Below are 21,932 nucleotides of genomic sequence, written 5' to 3'. Positions count from 1 at the left end.
AATACTAGAAGACAAAATGGAATAAACTTAGCGCTTATTTTCCAATTTTTATACTTCTTCTCTTTCGTCAAATGCTGCGCCATTTCCCATTCTCATTCTAATATTTATTTGGATTTGGATCTGGATTTGTTATTGTTATTGTTATTTATTCCTATTCCATTTCTTTCAAAACCATTCCAATCATTCATTTCCGTTTGTTCATTTTACGTACTTTTTTTTGTTTTTTTTTCGTTTACTTGTTTATTTTCAATTTTCTTCTCTTCTTTTGGTTGCCATTGGTTTCTTGCAATTTTATTTTTATTCGCACTTTTGTGGGGGAACCTAATGCAACAATATGCTCCGAGAACGAAGACGCCTCGCTCATTACAAGCTCAGCAGCAGGTAACTTATGAATGCATTATTAATCTTATATATATATTTAATTTGTATTTTATGAATATATTTAGATATAAATTTTTGCAATTTTATTTATTTTTTTTTACATAAAATATTAAAAATTATTTCCATTTCTATGCACAGATATGTGTACAGAAGTTAAGAAATGGTAAGAATGGTAAACACCAAATGGCTCACGCTTACGAATAGAAAGATACCTTCCAACAGAAAAAAATTTCTTTTAATCCCTTAAATATAAATTTTGAGCAACACTTTAGGCGTGAAATGTACAAACGTATAAAAATGTTATGTGTAAGAATGTATACAAATAAGTTAAATGAAAATTGGTGTCTTCTTCCTTGTGGAACTAAGAGTAATTATTTCTCGTCACTGCCTTATAAATAAAAAAAGATTCCGACAATGGATTCAATAGATAAAGGCTACAGTTGATTTTTATTTTAGGGGGGAGGGGGGATTAAAGTTCCTTCTTCTTCCACATACTTTTTATACATTGGCTCCTATGCCATGTGATTTCTAAATTTTAGATACACATTTTTTTTTAGTAGTTCTGTGTAAAATACAACGGAGAATTTTTTTTGTTGAACATCTTCTTCTTCTCCTTCTTGTCCCTTTATAGAAAAGCGCCTGCTATTTAAATGTTCAACAAAAATATTTTTCATAAAATGTTTCAGTAAGCTTCTGAAAACATCAAAGATCAGAATTAAACTTCATTATCAGAAACAAATCAGACCAGCTCCGAATTCGAGAGTTAATTTTGCATTATTATTTAATAACCCATAGCGTAGTGAAATCCAGAGATTTAGGTTCAATACTAAAGTTTCTGTCATATTCGGGTACTGGGCTAAAAGACACACCATAAATACATAAAGAAGGTCGCAGTGCCATATCCCCTTCAATAATAATAATAATTTCGTACTTATTCAGAACTGAAATTTTAAAGCACTACGTTGGGTTAAGATGGGCGACAGTCCTCTGTGGTCTTACTTAGACTCAGAGACCTTTATGATACCGTATGAAGTCTGCATTTATCGCGTTCGCGGAAACGATCGAGATCATTGAAGAAATAACTGAAAAGTGCTTTTCCACACCGTTTTGATAGCACCAGGCAAAGACAGAGGGGATGTTGCATGGTTTCTTCCTCCTGATCATCCATGCAACTTCTGCAATAGTTGTTCCACAGTGCGCCTAGTCTAGCTGAGTATAATCCAATCAAGCCATGTCCGGTGAGAACTCCAGTCACTATGCGAAGGCCTTACCTCCTTAGAATAAGTACAGACTTAGTACATTCAGCGTCTATGGCTGGCCAGAGTGTTTTAGCAATATGCCAGGTCGGTTCTTTTCGCCATTTTCCAATGACAATTTTTATGAATTGCGCTTCGCTTTGGCATCTCAAAGGGAAGGTCTTTTGTTATACAACAACTCTCCAAAAACTTAGCTCAAATACCTACTTTTTAACACAAATTGCACTAAACGATGTAAAACATGGGAAATTGAATGAAATAAATTGTCTTTTTGACGTGAATTCTGATCAGCTGTTTCTTTATGCCCTTACAACGAAAAACGAGTTCCCATATCATCGTTTAAAGTACAAAACCGCATATGAACAAAATACGNTTACCTCCTTAGAATAAGTACAGACTTAGTACATTCAGCGTCTATGGCTGGCCAGAGTGTTTTAGCAATATGCCGAGTCGATTCTTTTCGCCATTTTCCAATGACAATTTTTATGAATTGCGGTTCGCTTTGGCATCTCAAAGGGAAGGTCTTTTGTTATACAACAACTCTCCAAAAACTTAGCTCAAATACCTACTTTTTTAACACAAATTGCACTAAACGATGTAAGACATGGGAAATTGAATGAAATAAAATGTCTTTTTGACGTGAATTCTGATCAGCTGTTTCTTTATGCCCTTACAACGAAAAACGAGTTCCCATATCGTCGTTTAAAGTACAAAACCGCATATGAACAAAATACGAAACCGCGTATGTGAGGTTGCATAAATTATTTTCTAGAGACTAAAAACACTCATATTTCAAAATGGTTCTCCTTTTTTTTATAAAGCAATCGCATTTCTGGCTAGTATATTTCAGGAAGAATGGAAAAGGATTGAGCCAAGAACTTGTGTGACAAATGTCAGTTACGCGATTTTGCAGAATGACGATACGCGGTTATGTACTTTAAACGGCGATATGTATTGTGGGGGATTGTAATCGGTTATAGGAAACTGAGTAAGATCGTTCGAAATTTTACAGTGAGCGATATGTGAATGCCTCCATTTCTTGGTCTAGTTAAGCCTATTGGCAGGGTTAAACCTTAAACAGACGGCAGCATTGATCCGGATTAACTCGGACTTAATCCGGATCAACTGCAGTTAATTCCCGAGTTGATATGGATCAACGCTGCCGTCTGTTTATGCTTTTACATGCCATCTTTCTTGCATACGTATCTATCGGGAGAGATTTTAGTAGCGTATTCAGCTCTTTAGAGGCTGTTGTCTTCATGGCTCCCGTTACCACTAGAAAAGCCAGCCGTTGAGTTTTGCGCATTTTCTTGTCGTTTACCTTGTACTGAGAGTATCTCAAAGACAGCTGTTGATTTTGCGCATTTTTTTTGTCGTTTACCTTGTACTGAGAGCATCGCACCAAACTAATACACCGTAGAAAAGAATCTGTCTTACCACCGCGTTGTAGATCCACGTTACAATTTTGGCCTCCAGACCCCAGGTTTTTCTAATAGCCCTGGTGTAGGATCCCTTTGCCAATTCAATATCCTATCCAGAATTAGACTTACATATTTAACTTGATCAGTTCTCTGAGTGAGCACCATTTAAGATGGTCTTGCCGAAAGACCATCATAGCATCTCCTTCCAGCTTAGCTCATTTTTTTAATTTTTTTTGATATCTACTATTTCGGTTTCAATAGTTGTTGTTTCCTTTACCTTTCTATATTTAGTATCTGGAAAACGCCCACATGTTAATAAATGAATCAATTTTATTTCAGCTTATATATAAAAGATTAAAAGACTATAAATAAAAGATCGAACATTGACGAATAATAAAAAGCCACTTGGAAAACATTTACCATCGAAATATTCCCTGTGATTAGTTTTAATATAGTATTGGCTTCAAGTCTGTGTATGTATGAAGATACTCATGCGGNGTGTAGGATCCCTTTGCCAATTCAATATCCTATCCAGAATTAGACTTACATATTTAACTTGATCAGTTCTCTGAGTGTAGCACCATTTAAGATGGTCTTGCCGAAAGACCATCATAGCATCTCCTTCCAGCTTAGCTAATTTTTTAAATTTTTTTTGATATCTACTATTTCGCTTTCAATAGTTGTTGTTTCCTTTACCTTTCTATATTTAGTATCTGGAAAACGCCCACATGTTAATAAATGAATCAAATTTATTTCAGCTTATATATAAAAGATTAAAAAGACTATAAATAAAAAATCGAACATTGACGAATAATAAAAAGCCACTTGGAAAACATTTAGCATCGAAATATTCCCTGTGATTAGTTTTAATATAGTATTGGCTTCAAGTCTGTGTATGTATGAAGATACTCATGCGGAAATAGTTTATAGCGAACAGCTGCTATGCAGATGGAAAATGCCCACTCTACATACACATTAACCTTAGTGATGCTCAAAACAGCGCCCGTGGGCTTTAAAGCTTTCTGTAGATTTTATAGGGGCGTAGATATGTAAAGTAAAAGCTCGCTCTAAACATCCATGATTTACGTATATACATATGTATATGTGTAAATATGTACGACTTTTATAATTAGATTTTAAAAGTTTCGAACGGTTAAAGTTTTTTCAACACTATGCCTATAATGCTTTAACTATAAACTTTATAGTATAGCGGGAAAAGCTCTTTTAAGCTTTCTTTACATTTTGTATAGGCGCGTGCTGAGTAAAACCTCTCTCTGCACATCGCTGGTATAAAGTTTACCAAGATCACAGTCTCACAACAGGAAAGCTTTCAGCATGGCGCTTTTAAAGCTGCAAGGTAATTTTTTACAAACGGAATGAAACTTTTTTTTATACAAAGTGCAACACGGCAGCGCCTTAAAGTAAACAATTTAAAATTAACAATTAACAGTACCGAAAATAGTAGACGTTGAATAAGAAAAAAATAACCTTTGTGAGGCTGCTTCACGATTGGGTGTAATGGGCAAACGCTTTCATTATTAAATAAGCCAACGAAGCCCAGTTGATCGCTAAAAGCTCAAAAATCACAAATAGTATTATAAAGTGTGTCCACCACATTGGTGTTTGCCAATGAAAAAATAATAATTATTTCCATTAACAAACCACTAACAGCTCGTAGCAGATTTATTTTTCTGGTATTTATGCTACAGTTCAACTGTGAAAAGCTTATAATCTTCAATGTGACACTTTCACAAGTAGTCTTGAATATTTAAAATCCATCAGAAGGTGGCCAAAATAAATAAAAGGAAGATTTTAGGAGCGAGCAAAGTACATAAATATTACAAATAAACATCAGAGATGAAATACATTAATACGCGTGAATTGCTGTAGTTGTAAACATGAATGCTTGTACTATTTAATATTGTATATATGTACATATTTAGCTCTTTAATGCCGCTGGATTTGGCGGCATTCACTGTGATAATTTGTCATTTACGTCAAATTCATGTCCAACGAATTGTATAATTAAAAAAAAAGAAGAAGGGATACAATATTCAAAAATTATTTGTTAATATTCATGGAAAAATGTAACAATTGTCGAATTTGTGTCATTTGGCGGACAATTGCAAAATTTTAATTGCGGTTTCGCGCACAATTTCAGCTGCAGTTTTAGAAATGCGGTCATGAGCACCGTATGGCTGTGCAATGATGCTAAAAGGTTGGCTTTCTGCTATTAACTACTCAACGAATATGTACATGTATATGTATTTAGTTGCTAATTGATATTAATATTTAATTGCAGTAATAACATATGTATAAGTAAACTTCAAATTTTTCTCCAAGCAAGCTCCACGGCGTATGAGTAAGTATGTATGTATATAAAGCCACGCACCAGGGGGCGATTAATTGATTAATTAAATCAAAATTTTAATTAATCATAGAGTAAAAAGTTCAATTATTCAATTAATTGGAAATTATGATTACTCAAAAGTTCAGTTACTCGAGTAATCACGAATATACGTAAGAATATACATATATTTGATTATGATTTATCATTTCAAAGTACTCTTTACATACATACTAGGAATGTTAATCCCGGGATCTCGGATTATTTGGCTTGAATCCCGGGATTTTCGGATTTGTAATTTACGCTGGTGGCAATAATAGAAACGCTTTATGATGACCAGTTTTGGCTATATTTCTTTTGTTTATATAATATTTAAGACTTTTTTTTAATAAATGTGTAGCTCAATATACGTGTAAAACCTTGCGACAGGCAATTTTGCACACAAAAAAAAAATATATTCGCCAAACCAAGGGCCAAATATAGTAAAATTGCGTTCTTAATTTTCCTCTCTGACGTCAGGATTTTTTAAAAGAACTTTGACATTTGAAAGATATGAGTAATTCAAAAAAATGATTTAAGTGCAATATACATACTTACAAAATAGTATGGGTGTCAAATGAGAGAGAAGATACTGTAGAGTTAAAACACATTACATTTTTTGGTGCGTAAGGGACGGGTAGGTATTGAAAATACCCATTTTATAATTTTACCCTTAAATATCCTTGAAATTTTGCAATTTTTATTTTTGAAAAAATATATGTTAAAGACTAACCCTATTAGCTTAAAAAAAATAATATATATTAAACGGGCATTTTCAATTACTATTCGGCCTTGTGAACCAAAAAAAATTATTTCATTTGGTACCCATATTATTGTTTTACATTGCACTGAATTTTTTAAATAAATTTTGGAATTAATCATATCTTTGAAATTATAAAGTCTATTTAAAAAAATCATGACGTCCGAGAAATGCCCATTTATATGCAGTTAATTATATGTGATGTGAGGTAGACTTTTATAAAAAAATGTAAATTTTGAATAAACAAAGGGAATATAGACAAAACTGGTTGAATTAAGGCGCTTCTGTCACTAATATAAAGAGCTTTCATCCAGAAAATCGATTTTTTGACTATTTTTTTTTTGCATTGAGCTTTTTTCGACATACCTTAAATTACTTTATCAGATATGTACACGCTAAAGTATTATTAAATGCATATAAATTTAATTACTGTCTTTCGTTTTGTTACCTATGAAATAATTTTCATTTTGAATAAAAAATTACGTTCCAAACCCATTCAATTATTATTTATTATATGGTATGATGCAATTTTTTCATCTTAAGTTGTTGAAGAATAATAAATATCTAAATCCCGGGATTGAACCAATGGCATCCCGAAAATCCGGGGAACGTAAAAAATGAAAAATTTAACATCCCTAATACATACAAATAAAGAAGTAGAAGGCCCTTGATATTCTGCTTCCAGCTTTTCTAAAGCACACTCTTTTAACGAGGAATATTAACTTTTTTATCCGACTTCACAAAAAGGAGAAAGGTTCTCAATTCGTCGAAATATTTTTATTTTTTTGTGCATGTTAACGCATAACTTTGGACCACGTTAACCGAATTCTATAATTATTTTTTTAAATGAAAGATGTTAGCCCACAGGTGGTCCCATATTAAATTCGATCATTGGATCTTGAAGAAATTAAGGAGAATCTTAAATTTTTATATGAGAATTGAAGTTGATTTTGTTTTTTGCTTAAAAATTATTTTTATTATTAAACTGTTAGTACCGGATACGAATATATTGTCGATTTGCATCTATCGACCAACCGGATGAAACATATTTCCNTTTTCGACATACCTTAAATTACTTTATCAGATATGTACACGCTAAAGTATTATTAAATGCATATAAATTTAATTACTGTCTTTCGTTTTGTTACCTATGAAATAATTTTCATTTTGAATAAAAAATTACGTTCCAAACCCATTCAATTATTATTTATTATATGGTATGATGCAATTTTTTCATCTTAAGTTGTTGAAGAATAATAAATATCTAAATCCCGGGATTGAACCAATGGCATCCCGAAAATCCGGGGAACGTAAAAAATGAAAAATTTAACATCCCTAATACATACAAATAAAGAAGTAGAAGGCCCTTGATATTCTGCTTCCAGCTTTTCTAAAGCACACTCTTTTAACGAGGAATATTAACTTTTTTATCCGACTTCACAAAAAGGAGAAAGGTTCTCAATTCGTCGAAATATTTTTATTTTTTTGTGCATGTTAACGCATAACTTTGGACCACGTTAACCGAATTCTATAATTATTTTTTTAAATGAAAGATGTTAGCCCACAGGTGGTCCCATATTAAATTCGATCATTGGATCTTGAAGAAATTAAGGAGAATCTTAAATTTTTATATGAGAATTGAAGTTGATTTTGTTTTTTGCTTAAAAATTATTTTTATTATTAAACTGTTAGTACCGGATACGAATATATTGTCGATTTGCATCTATCGACCAACCGGATGAAACATATTTCCTATGAAACTTCATTTGAAAAGAATCATGTGGATCATCGGATCTTGAAGAAATTAACGACAATCTTAAATTTTTGTATGAGAATTGAAGTCGGTTTTGTTTTTTGCTTACTTGTTTGAGTAATGATATTTTAAGTAAATCGATTAATCATCGTTTTGAGTAATCAAAATCTTTATTACTCGAGCATTTGATTAACCGAACAACCGATTAACCAACATGGTAGACTAATCGAATAATCGCGCACCCCTATTAAAATTGAAAGGTATTGTGTCCGAGGTGGTCCCGTACTAATTTAGTTAACGTTGACCTCATTCTTTCTTCTCAAGATCTGGAGCTGATGCGAACTTTATACTTATTATAATGTGTTGCAGTAATAGTATATTTCCCTTATTGATTTTCATGTTGGCCTTCACATAAAAGCTTGACCCTTAAATAGGTTTTTACATATATGATGCAAGTAATAATTATCTCTTTTTACCAGATTAAAATAAAATTTTCCAAATCTGAAAGTTATGTACCAGTGTACAAAACTAGAAAAAATGTACCAAAAATAGTAGGTTTCGGCCAAAACGGCAACCGTGTGCTGCGAGGAGTCGCCCGAATTTATAGAAAGTTAGCTACATAAAAACATACATGTTTTAAAAGTATAGTTCTATAAATGCAAATTATTTAAAAGATTTATAATTATGAAGGATTTAAAAATGAATAAAAATCAATGATTTGCAGATACCTTTTTAACATTTTTTCAAATTATTCGTAGTCACATGACAGAAATTTTTAGTTTGTTCGTTTTTTCAGTTGCTCAAAATCGTTACGCTTGTGCTATCTACATAGCTCGAATAATGAAGCGAATTTTTTAGTGTTCGAGAACATAAAAACTAGGGATGTGCCGGGTATCCGGTAGATATCCGGAATCCGGCCTATCCGGCCGTTTTTTGGTTATCCGGTTATCCGGCCGGATTCCGGATATCGATTATAGAAGATTCAATTTAGAAATTTTGTATTTTTGTAATCCAGTTTAATAGTATCTAATTAGTAATCAAAGTTTCCGCATTATCGGGCAACAACCTATTTCTATTTTCAACATAAATGTTACCCGATGCACTAAATACTCTTTCCGAGTTCACTGAGGAAGGTGGCGCGCAGAGATACTTTATTGCCAGTGTAAACAAATTTGGAAATTCTTTGCGGCTATACTTTCACCAAGTTAAGGGATCTTCTTGTCTGGATATACATAAGAGGTAGCTGCAAATATTTCTCTATTTCTAGTTCATAAATCGCTGCCTTTTTTCATGTACGTTCGCTGCCTTGTCTACCAATCGTTTGATAACTGATTTATAATTTCGAATTAGTTCAACAACAACCCAGTTTTTAGCTTTATTGGCGTCAGAAAAAAATCGAATTTTGAAACGTGGGTAACAAAATGTTGCAATAGTGAAGCATTGTCGTTGTTGAATGTTTAGTCCTATAATCAAGTAAATTTTTTTATTAATAGTTCTATAAATACTTTTGATAAGTGAATCGCAATTTCATACCTTTTGCGACAGAGTCGCATTGGCTTTAGTTTATCAGGTTTATTCAGTGAAATCGCTGGATAAATTTATCAGAAATGTGTAAACGAGTTTCCATACAAATTTTGACAGTTCATTTATAAAGTTTACACAATTATAAGTTTATACGGTTTACATTGCATTTATAAGCTTTGATGAATACCCTTAGTAGTTTTGACTTTCATCAAATTTGATTGTCGTTTGACATGTGCTGTGGACCGTGTAAAGTGCTGTTTGATCAAAATGATAAACAAAGTGAAAGAACAAGTGCCCGATAATTTAAATAAAAAGAGGAAATGAGCAAGAAAAGAAAATAATTCGACTTCAGTTTAGAACTAATAAATTATTTCAAAAATCTCCAAAACCTTTTTTGTGGTGATACAACTTCAACCAAAACTGAAATTTTATGGGTTTTTTTACGTGTGTAAGTCAAACCATCTAATTACACAGACATATCTGTGCACAATAATTTAAATAAAAACACATAATTGAAAAGTATACAACTTAGTATTAGTATTAACAAATGAATACAAAGCTTTCTTAAGCTTCTCTTCAACTTCATCCAAAACGAAAAACTGAAATTTGATGGGTTTTTTGAAGCGTGTAAGTTAAACCATCTAGTTACACAGAAGACAGTTTGATCAAACAATGTGACCATGTAAGGTCCATATAAGGCATCAACACACATGTGCGATTCTGACGGTGCGAATCTGTTCAGAAAAAATTACAACAATGACGCAACTATTTATTGGAAATTGCAGACCTACGCGTTCGAAAACGAAAAAGGTTAATAGGCGGGTTCGGTATAATTTAAACAAAAATTAACGTAAGAAAACAAAACATCTTGATTGTTCAAAAGCAAAGAATTTGATGAAGATTGTTTGTGTTTGTTTATAAGATGCCATTTTTCACTGCGATAGCATCGCACAGATGTGTGCGTAATTGTGTTTTCGGAGTGCTAAATTCTGTAGCATCAGAAATGGTGCGGAGGTCGAGGTGAACTCGAGCCGGCAAAAAAACAATATTGTGAACTTTATTAAGGGTAGTAGTCTACCGGATATCCGATCGGATCGGCAAAATCTATATCCGGCACATCCCTAATAAAAACCAACAAATTCCAGCCAAGGGTTTGTGGCAAATAAAAGTTGAAAAGAAATTTCGACTTAAATTGCATTACTGCGAAAATGTTAGTAAAGTTAAAATAAGACCAAAACGCAAATAATAGATAACAGAAAAGGATTCTAATTTTGTGACGAAGGATATCTTGGGCCACGCTTCGGACCAACATTGTCGTCTGCAGACGCAGTAAATACTGAAGTGAATTAAGTTTCTGATATATAAAAAATATGTGATGCCTGTATCAACTTTTCTTATATCACAATAAGATAGATCTCTTCCACCGACTCCTCAAACGAGCTGCGGATTGTGCGTCGCTGCGTACTGTCCCGAGGAATTCCACTAAATCAACGCAGGACCTTAGAGCGGAGACGGTTTCTTTATATTAACTGACCGTATTGACCGTGTACGACTAGGAACCGCTTTAGAGCTGCCCTCAGCGCGACAGGTTTCTTGGCAGATATGGCCGCACAGGCGTCTACAGTCAGATCACTTAGTTAGTTTTACAGCCGCGTTACGCGGCGGTGCTATTACACATTACAAGAGCCGAGTTTTCGTGTTGTAAATTCATTTTTAAAGGCGAAGCCAGCCTATAAAATACGTAATAAGAAGAAATTTTAAGAACTTTTTCAATGATAATACAAGTTGTAGAGCTGGCTGGTTTTCCAAATTTTTCTAACACCCTTAATTTCCCAACATAACACTTAAAAAACTATTTTCTTAAGACTTGCAGCACTAAAACATTTTTAGCTTAGTTATTTTTCACAAATTTTAATTTTTATATATATGACTTTAGAAAGAAGAATATCTGTACTTTTTGCAGAAATAATAGGTTTCCTGGGCAAACTGTAAATATGTGGGAATTTTCGGAATAAATCTGAAATGTGCACCAATTTTTATTATTTTTTCTACTTTTACAACATTTAGTGCCAAAATTTCTCTTTCAGTCATTATATCGAAAAGAGTTTTTAGGTCCGAAATAAAACGATAAAAAAGTTATGGAGCTCTGACATTTTTTATAAAGAGATAATTTAATTTTTTTCTAGACGAACTATTGAAACTTTAATGTGAGTCCCATCCAACTGATACAAATTTTCTGTGAAATGTCATCGTAGTAATTTTGGAAAAATCTTTGCAAAATTCATAACTTACGAAATTGTCTATTGATTTTTATAAATGATACATAATTTTACTCTTCGAAGTAATAAATAAAGGAGACTATCTATTTTTTTTGCAAATAGTATTCTAGAAGTGGAAAAATTTTTTTTTTAAGAATAAGTACAGAATTTTAGGGTCTTACAAAAATTTTAAACGCAGTTTCTTGAATTACTCGACAAGCCGTGCAACTTGTCACTAGGTCACTAAAAAGTTCATGATCAGTGTAAAGACTAGTTTTCACTATGCCATATTTTGTCGCCGAAATTTGTTGACATATTTTGACACAACTTTGTTTCCTTTATTCATACATTTACCGACGATGATTTGGTCAAAACCAGAGAGACATTGCCGACTTAGAAAGGTAGTATGTTATTACACAAATTGAGGAACCTTCACCGACTCCGAATGTTAAATGGCTTTTATAGGAACTTTTTTCGTGGCAAAAGTACAGATGGATAATGGATATTTTCTAGTGGGGGCAAATGCTGTTAGAACTGATGTTCGAATAAACTCGATGCTTTCGTTCTGTTTTCTTGTTAGTTTTTATCTGTCGCGATTACTTTTAATAACCAAGACTGTCAACCGTTAAACAAATATTGGGCTGACAAGCACATTTTTTCACAGCACTTTCAATTTGTCACTTTTCAACTTTTCAACTTTAATTTAAGCTGCTCCAGCGTGTTATTGTGTAATGTGCATGCGAATACACATTTATGTAGCTACTGTGTATTTTTTATATTTTCACACAAGTTATTCCATATATTTAAAATCTTTTTCGCTAAAAAAAAAAATTAACTCACAACACTCAACAACGCATATTGCGCAATTATCTCTACCCGAGATACATAATTGAATTTTAATGCGATTACGAAAGTTCATAAAATCTACTACCAAAGTAAAAATTGCAAAACACGAGAGTTTTAAAATATATGAAAAAATATTTGTTAGCGCGAAAAAGGAGTGTGTATTTAAAATTGGGTTAAGCATTGGCGGAGTGGGTCTGCGTTTTAATGACCAGCCTGCTTTACGCTTATGCACTCATAGATCCGTACGCACATATGAACAAGTATGTAGATTAGGATGGTCGAAAAAGTTTCACCGCTAGTATGTTTCTAAATGGAAAAATGTTTGTTAAAAAAAAAAAAAAATATTTAGAACTGCCTCAAAGCCCATGAAGTTTTACATGAATTTTATATGGAGAAAAGCACTTTTTTCATGGGAATGGTACAGAATACTTGCAGATCAATATTTTTCGATCGAAAAATTCTTTTTCTCTTCGGCACTTTCTATAATAACACCATTTTTTTATTTTACCATTTTTTATTACTAAGGATTTTAATGTAATATGCATTTTTGGGGGTCCTATAAATAAAAGTTCGTAATAACAAATGATTGAATAAACAATTGAGTATTGTTACCGGAAGTCTCCTAAAGAGAAGCAGAGTTTTCTGACCATTTCTACGAAAACGTGTTTTTTCCCCATATATGTAAAATACTTGGAAAACTTTGTTGGCTTTTGAGGCAGTTCTATATACAATTTTCTTTAAAAACAAAAAAATACTTATTGGTATTCTTATTTTAATATTTTAAACTTTTCCACCGATGTATTTTTGAACCACCCTAGTGAACATACATACATATATTCATATGAAACATTTTATCAATTTTATAATTGTGTTTAAGTCAACCCATTTTTGATATTTAAATAACTGCGTTCGCTTACATATTGCTACTTTTTTATCAAGGCGAATATTTAAAGTTTTTTCTTAAATTTAATTCTCATATTTCAATAAGAAATAAAAAATAGAACAACATTTTTTAAACTAGCTGAGGCACCACTTAACGCATTGGGGATTTCTATGTCTTTTTTAAGAGCAGCAGTTTAATAACAAAATAAATTTTTGTACAGCTTATTTTTAATAAAAAAAAAATAGTAAACAGAATTTTTCTACGACCTTGCCCACGCGCACAATGGGACTACAGCGGCTAAAAGTAGTACCAACGGTTTAGCGAATTTTGAAAAAGTAATTACGCATATTCATAGGAAAATGTTCAACTAAACCAAACCAAAATGAATATTTGATAAAAACGCATACTTGCAGGTATTGCAGAAAATATGTTGATTTGCCGCAAGTAATTTTGATTCATTTTTCTTCTTGTGCGGATATATAAAAAGCCAATCTGATTGATGACCAGTTTTTTTTAAATATCTGTGGTCAAGCATTGCTTTAAATTTTTATATATCTAAATTTATAAGACACTTTCACTTGAAATTCTACATAATTTTGTAATTAGAACCTTTTTTCGAGTGCTTACTTTATATTTAAAAGAAGTAATTTTTAGCAAAAAAAAACCGACTTCAACTCTCATATAAAAAAAAAAATATATATATATCTCATGATCCGCTGATCGGATCTTAACCAGATTAGTATGGGACCACCTTTGAGACACTATATTTCCGATGCAAAAAGAATTATCGAAATCGGTTGACGTGGTCCAAAGTTATGCGGTAACATACATAAAAAAAAAAAAAAAAAAAAAAANTAAAAACAACACCGACTTCAATTCTCATATAAAAACCGGATCTAAATCCGATTAGTATGGGACCACCTCTGTCTGTCTGTCCGCCTGTATATCTGTATATTTGTACGCGCATCACTCGAAAACTAATGCACGGAATTGAAAAATGGAATGCAGTTTTTACCGATGGATTGCTAGAGGTCTAACTTAAAATAAAAAGAAAAAAATCGAGACTTAACTCCTGTGTAAAAATTGCAGATTGAGTAGATAAAGTAAATATTGTAATATGGCTGTCAAAAGAAAGAGGTTTAGGAAGGCTTACAGCCGGAAATATTTTTGTAGAGGTTGCCACATGTTTTTAAACTTTTTAATTTAATTGGTAAGATAAATTATTAGTTCCTGATTAAAACTAGCATATGCATATTCGGTGTTTCATCAAAAACAGATAACATTTACTATTTCCGCCCACAAGAGCAGTGGGCGTGGCAGCGCATCGAATTTTACTGCAGGTACTGCTTTTGGCCGCAACTAATATTGGGATGTCCCACTGTGCAGCGTCCTTTGAGAAACATTTTCAGCGCAAATTAAATGTCAACCTTTCCAGTCATGCTGCTTCGCATTAGCTCCTTCTGTTGATAACTGACCCGTGGCCAGTTTTAGAAATTTATTTTTTTGTTATTTAATTTTAATTATTATTATTTTTTTTTAATACCGTTTATTTTTAACGAAGAACCCTATAACCTCATATTTCAATCTTTTTACAGTAGGTATACCTGTTTTTTTTTGTTACGCGCATACACCAAACTTTCGCGAAAATTTCAAACTGTTTAGTTAATTAAATTTTAGTATATTAAAGTGCAAATTTTAAGTACCAAGAGCTTACCACTGATTTTTGGCAATTTTTTTTTATGATGAAGAACGCTCTATCTCAGCTGCCGATTCAAAAAATGCTCTATCTCATACGAAAATATATAGAAAATAAGCTGAGATGGGTGTTTTTTAATAGACAGCTGAGATACTGCGTTCTTCAAACAAATTCTGAGATAGGGATTTTTTTAATCAAATTCTGAAGTAGGGCGTTCTTGAAAAGTTTTCTGGGATAGGACGTTTTCGAACTGGCTGCCGAGGTAGGTCGATCTTCCACTCAGCCATCGATATATTTCACGATTTCCTTACATGGAATAAAATGCAAAGTAAGTTCTAGCTACTTGAAATTTGCACTTTGTTATGCTAAAATCGAATGTCATGCTCAAAATCTAACCAAACTAAGAAAACTAATAAAAAAATTTGAAATTTTGTGAAAGCTCGAGGCATTTTTTTAAATATGTTTTGCAAAAAATTTGCAGCTTGGATTTGTTCTTTTTTTAAGAATAAATAAAATTAAAAAATATATATATGTATTATAATTAAATAGCAACAAATTTTTTGTTAATACTTATCGTCACTAGACACGAACAAAGGTGCGCTAGTGTTTCGGGGGCGAAAAAAGACGCATTAAAAAATTTTTACGAAAATAAGGCGCTTAAGAAAAACTTCGGCGACGCGTAACCATAGATTTATACTTGCCCAAGGACTGTCACTTCAGCATAATTTCCCAAATCTGTTTGGGGAATTTACATACTGTTACACCCGCAAACATAGTTGACCGCGTAAATAAGTTAACACGTCTTTCTTTGGCGTCAAATATTTTAACGCGTCTTTCTTCGCTGTCAGCTATTTTAAGAGTCTCTCTTCGCTGAAGTTTTTTTTTATGCGTCTTTTTTTGCGGTCAACTTTTGAGCTCGCGCTTTTATTCGTGTCCAGTGACGTTATCAATATGTTTAGGGCCAAAAAACATAAGTGAAATATTTATTCAACATTTTGTTGTTGATGCAGAAATGCTGCTAGAGCATGTACATAAGTAGATGAGTTTCTGCATAAAAAAATGAAAAAATGTCGCTTTACGATTTTTCGGCGATTAGGTTAAAAAAGGAGGAAATATAAAAAGGAGGAAGGATACGCCTTTTTAAGAAAAAAATTAAGGAACAAAGGCAAGAGTACGAAAAGCTTGAAATGCCTGCAGGCAGTAATTCCTCGTGAAAATTCCAATCAGAAAATAAGAAGACAAACATAGAAATTCGGTAACAGACTTGGCCAAACCACCTTTTCTACGAACTGAGGGCCGCTTTTGACAATACTAAAATAAGCTATCTGTAAGATGACGTTTCTCGAGTGAGGTTGAGCACAATTTTTGGCTCCGTGCAAATGGGGAGGACCTCTCTCTCTCTCTCTGCGCATTTTGAGAACGAACGAGATTTTAGTGAGGGAAACTCAATTGAAACCCAATTTGAATCACAGTGGCATTGAACATGAGGGTGACCATCGTGTTTTTTTTTTTTTTAATTTCAAGACCCTAATTTCCTTTTTTTATGAAAGATATTATTGCATAGATTTTTTAAACATACATACATCGATGCATAGGATTTTTCAGATAATGTTTCATAACAAAATATGTTATTAGCAAAATTGTACAAAATTTGAAATAAATGACTGCAACTGAGTGAATTATGTTTCTAACGGAGGTTTTTTGAGCCATTTAAATTTTTCGGTCAAAGTCACTTCTCTTTTTTTGTATAATTTAAAAACTGGAAGGACTCTTCAATGTACTAGAGATGGCAGTTTTCAAAAAACATGCACCGATACATCGAGTGGAAAATTTACTGTGCATCGAAGCCAAACATTGATATTTTCGATGCATAGATGTTTTTCCGACACCCCAAAAAGTTTATTTTAAAATCGATCTCTAAATGATTTATAAGAAATTTGTAAAAATAAGCAATAATATTTCTCATAAAAATTAAGGATTAGAGTCTCGAAATTAAAAAAAAAAACGATGGGCACCCTACTGTTGAATTAAACGCTAGAGAGGCGAGAGCAGCTTTTTTGTGTCTAAAGAAGGTCTCAAAATAGTTTGGTATAGCGGGTAACAAAAATAAGACAAAGTAATTTCTGGCAATAAGAAAAGTCTGCGAGTGTTGAGATAGACATACATAACTGCTGTCACTTATAACTTTGAAGTAGTGAAAGGCTTTTTCTACCTAGGACCTAGCATTAACAAAACCAATAATGTCAGCTTGAAGATCTAACAGGATGGGTCTCACCAACAGGTGCTTCTTTGGTTTCGGAAGGAAATTGAAAGTGAAATGGGGTATAGTCATTCTTCTGGATATGCAGTTACAGTTCCACGATTATTCTTAAACCCGACTCTTGCATCCCCGTTACCGCACTCTGATTAGCATGAGCAACCCATGTTCGAGAAATGGGTAATGACAGAGAGAGATGGGGCTTCCATGTGGCCACAATGACTTATTCTGTTTAAGGGCTCCCCGAAGTCATCGATGTCTGCCCACCAGAAGTTGCAGTTACATGCACCAAATTCTATTCAAACTATGGTCGGGCGAAATCATTCCTGCCAATTGGAGGTTAAGGGTGAGGGGTGATCCCGCTATATGCATCAATTATCGCGATATCAGCCTTCTAATTATCGGCTATAAGACCTTATCGAGGGTATAGTGTGAAAGGCCAAACTTACCGTCAAAAAACCGATTGGACCTTATGAGTTTGGTTTTAGCCCCAGTAAATCCACCCGCGAGAAGAATATCGACTTAAAAAATATATTTGTCAAGTGCAAACCCATTTATAATTTTTAAGCTGTTGAGGATTTTGAATACTTGGGAACCAGCATAACACCAATAGCAACGTCAGCCTTTAAATCTAATGGAGGATCACTCTTGCCAACAAGTATTGCTCTCATCATGTCCGCCCTTATGTATAGCGCATGAGCGTTGACCTTGGCACGGAAAGAGGCCTATTTCCGTTGGAGATAACAAGAAAAAGAAGAGGCAACTGTAAAGCAGTTCGATTTCTCCACTACCAAAGATCGTGCTTACTAAGCCCACAGAGAAAAGGTTTTTTTTTTTTTCTAAAAGCAGCTATCTCTCGGCAATAAGAGGCAAACGTCTGTATGGTGTTTTTAAGGCAATTTTTTGTGGGGAAATACGATCGGGAGTTTGTCGTTGGCTTCTGAACGGATACTATTTAAGAAGGAATTGCTGTCATAATATATGATTACCTTTCCAAAGTACTTAACTATAAGTAGCATGATCCTCTTAAGTATTCTATTTTGATGGCTAAAACTTCAGTCTTAAAAAGCAGAACAAAGTTAAAAAAATGGGGGAACTTTGAAAACATATTACTATAACAACCGCACGTTGATTGGCCTGACAAACTTCATAATATTTTTCATAATTTTAATCGGTTCATGATTTGATTAGTAAGGGAACAAAATGCAAAATATCCTGCATTGACTAATCGATTTTCGATCTAATCGATTAAAAACTGGCATCTTTCCTGCACTCATTTGCAATGCGCTCAACTGAAAAGCTCAATCAGTTTATAATAATTAGCTAGTTTATCACACTATTTTGAGCATATTCATAAATTTGTCAGCACACACATGCCTAAATATGAGTGTGCGCCATATTTTTGTCCACAAATCGCTTCCGTCTTTGCTCTCTACCATAAAGATCACTCACGCTCCCAACAAATTTTAGCGAACTACGAATTTCAGTTTTCAATATTTACTTTTTATTTTAATGGTAAAATCTACATCTAAAATTCCCCGCCACCTCTCACTTTGTCCATCGCAAACCGTGCCAATGGGAACAGATCGACGTATCCAAATGAACATACACTTCTCAGTGATGCGGTTGCGGTTGCCCTGTTGGTGGTGATGGGCAAGGCAGCAGCCCCGACTATGGCGGCAACGGCGTCCGCAGTAGCAGTTTTGGTGGCCAAAAGTGATCCCGCACAACTGTCAGTTTTCTAGACTGTCAGTAGGCGGCAGCACGGCGTGCGCAAGCTGTGTAACGTACACGTTGGGCGGTTTGGGCGCTTGCTTGGATATTGATTTCAGTTGTCATGACAATTAGATAGAAAATTTAGTAAATCGGACATGGACGTGAACGCGGGCGTGCTCTATGCCTATGTAATTTGTGGTGGCTCAAATTCGAATTCGCAAATGCGTGAAACTGTGAATAAATATTTTCAATGAAAATGCAAATATTTGCAGTTTGCGAATCATACAATTTTAAAGTTCAGTGAATTTGTACGAGTGTATAATGTGATTAGGGTTGAAATGTAGTGAATCGAGTTTGAGAAAAAAGTAATCACTTTTATTTGCTTTGAAAGAGTCAGTTAAATTATATTAAATATCCGACTGGCTGATGCAGTTTTCCGCAGAAAGAAAATAAAATCATTATCAATTTAATTTAAACCGCACACAGAAAAAAAAATTGTGCAGAATTTTTTTAGAATCGCTAAAATTTAATGAAAAGTTCGAAAAGTATACGTCGTCAATATGGAAATTCGGAACGAAAAGGTGGCAGCAGCAAGCGTGAAAAGGGATCAAAGTATGGTGAATGAATTTCGTGTTGAAAAATATAACAAAAAGTTGCAAACTACTAAAATAAAATTTGCAATATTTTTAATACGTCCAAAAAAAAAACAAACAAATGCAAAATTGTTCTCTGCAAACACTAATGCTCTTTACATGCCAATATTGTAATATTTAAATAATTTTATTAGTTTTCATAGCAAACAAAATTGCTTATTTATTTATATATCTATCATTGCTTTTAGGCAATATTTCCAGTCGTTAGCACAGCATATGTACATACATATGTATATAGGTATATGCACGCTATAAAATATACACTTACATACATATGAGTACAATATTATGTAAAAATATGATTGAATTTGCAGGCATTTTGATTTATTTTGCAATATCTTTGTGGTTGGCTTGCTCTTGAACTCAGCCCATTTTTCTTACTTTAGGTTGTTGTTGTATGTATAATGTTGAAACGAAACAATGTTAAGTGGTTGTATTGTTGGCGTGGTTCACATGGCCATTATCATATAAAAATATACTCATCGCAAACATATGTAGCTACACATATGTAGTATAAGGAGATACATTGAGATACTTACATATATTGAAAAAAATGTTTTGGGCAAATCAACAAATCTTTTTTAAAAATTCTTTACCGAAGTAAACCCCCAAGGGGACTTTACTTCATGCTAACTGAACATTTTCGCATCAATTTTCATTGATTACACAACACTTAAGGAATACCCCAGCTTGTGTCTCGTTGTCCCAAGTATTTCGTTGAAAGTATTAAGTTTCCTTTGATTAACTTTGATTTGTAGTTGACAATCGGTTTTCCCACCCTTTATGTGAAGCATAAATTCATACAGGCTTAAGAAAGACGTCAGAATTCGCTTGATTTGTATTATCTTAAGTGTACAATAAATCCTAAGTTTTTGCTTTAAAAATTCGGGTCTACGTTTGCTAACAACGTTGGTTAAAACTTAATGTCGGGCGTACAGTGTGTATTTTGAGTCAAAATCTAAAATCTCGGGAACGAGAACAAAAACGAAACGAATCCAAGAGCCCTTTGTGGCCAAAGTGATATGAGTTTATTGGAAAAGGTTACATTAAATAAAATTTCCTAGGGCTTCAAAAGTAGAATGTTCCGTGATCTGAATAGCCTTCCTAGAAGTCTCATACAGTTTTGTTGTTCTTTTGTGTTGTTGTCGTTTTTTTTTTAGTAAGAAATTCAATAAACCTAATACTGAAGATCGTTTAAAAGCCAGGGTTGTTTTTATCTAACGAGACTTTTAAAAGTAGAATTTACATGAGTGGAGGGCGGTAAACTGACACTCCGAAATTTCGTCAAGTCAGGGATTTCTGGAAAAAGTTTACCATTACTAAGTACTGATAATCCTTATGTTAGCATGCAAGTAGCCCAGATCGAAGGCTACCTATGTACTAAAACCGAAGAAAACAAGAATATATTAAGTCGAAACTAAGTTCTAACACTGAGAAAAATATGTATTTAAACTGTATGATTTTGCGCCAAGCATTAATACTTTTATTCTAAACATATGTATTTTTGCTTAAGATTTTCATGCTAGGATACACTTCGTTATACACTTAACAGACACTTTTTTAAAGTAAAAAGCAAGCCAAGTTCAAAAACAATCTGAACAAAATGAGCTAATCGGTTCAGAAATACTATGTCCAAAATAGAATACCCGAAATGTTCAATCGAGCGTTACCGGGGTATTATTTAAATTAATAAAAGACTTCTAAATGTTGTCCAACTCGACATAATAAGAGTGGGAAGTACCACTTGCGTGTAGTCGTTTGATGAATTCAGTGATGTTTTTTGTGTGAAAAAGAAGCAGGAAAAAATGTTGCTCATACGCCATGTCCGCGTGTTTTACCAAACTGAATAGGGAAACAATAAAAAGTTATTACGCAAAAAGTGATTAGTCGTAGCGTAATATTTCCCGTAACAATTATTTAGATAATTTGCAGTAAATATTTAACACCACATTACCAGATCTATATAGTTCGTTCGATTTTCCAAAAGGCGTCACATTAAAATACTTGGCCTATGGATTTGCAATATGGCTTTAGTTTTTTGAAAAGGGTTGCCATATGTTAGAAAATTAAATTAAAGTAATCGAGCCCGCATTTACTTGCGTTAAATATTTAAAACCACGTCAGCAAATCGGATCTGTATAT

General features: G+C 33.3%; 1 protein-coding gene across 1 annotated transcript in view; it reads left to right on the top strand.

The window, feature by feature from the left end:
- Positions 1-304: 304 nt before the first annotated feature.
- LOC108368356 (mucin-5AC) overlaps positions 305-21,932 on the top strand; it is a 58,840-nt gene continuing 37,212 nt past the window's right edge. Inside the window, exon 1 of the mRNA XM_017623201.1 lies at positions 305-381. Within this exon, the coding sequence (XP_017478690.1) occupies positions 335-381 (47 nt within the window). The 5' untranslated portion in view covers positions 305-334. The remainder of the gene's footprint in view (positions 382-21,932) is intronic.

The sequence above is a fragment of the Rhagoletis zephyria genome, unplaced genomic scaffold (genome assembly GCF_001687245.7).
Source record: "Rhagoletis zephyria isolate East Lansing unplaced genomic scaffold, Rhagoletis_zephyria_1.1 Rzeph_scaffold_03085, whole genome shotgun sequence".
In the NCBI taxonomy this organism is placed as follows: Eukaryota; Metazoa; Arthropoda; class Insecta; order Diptera; family Tephritidae; genus Rhagoletis; species Rhagoletis zephyria.
The sequence above is the reverse complement of the archived record's forward strand: the minus strand, read 5'-3'. Positions and strand labels throughout refer to the sequence as shown.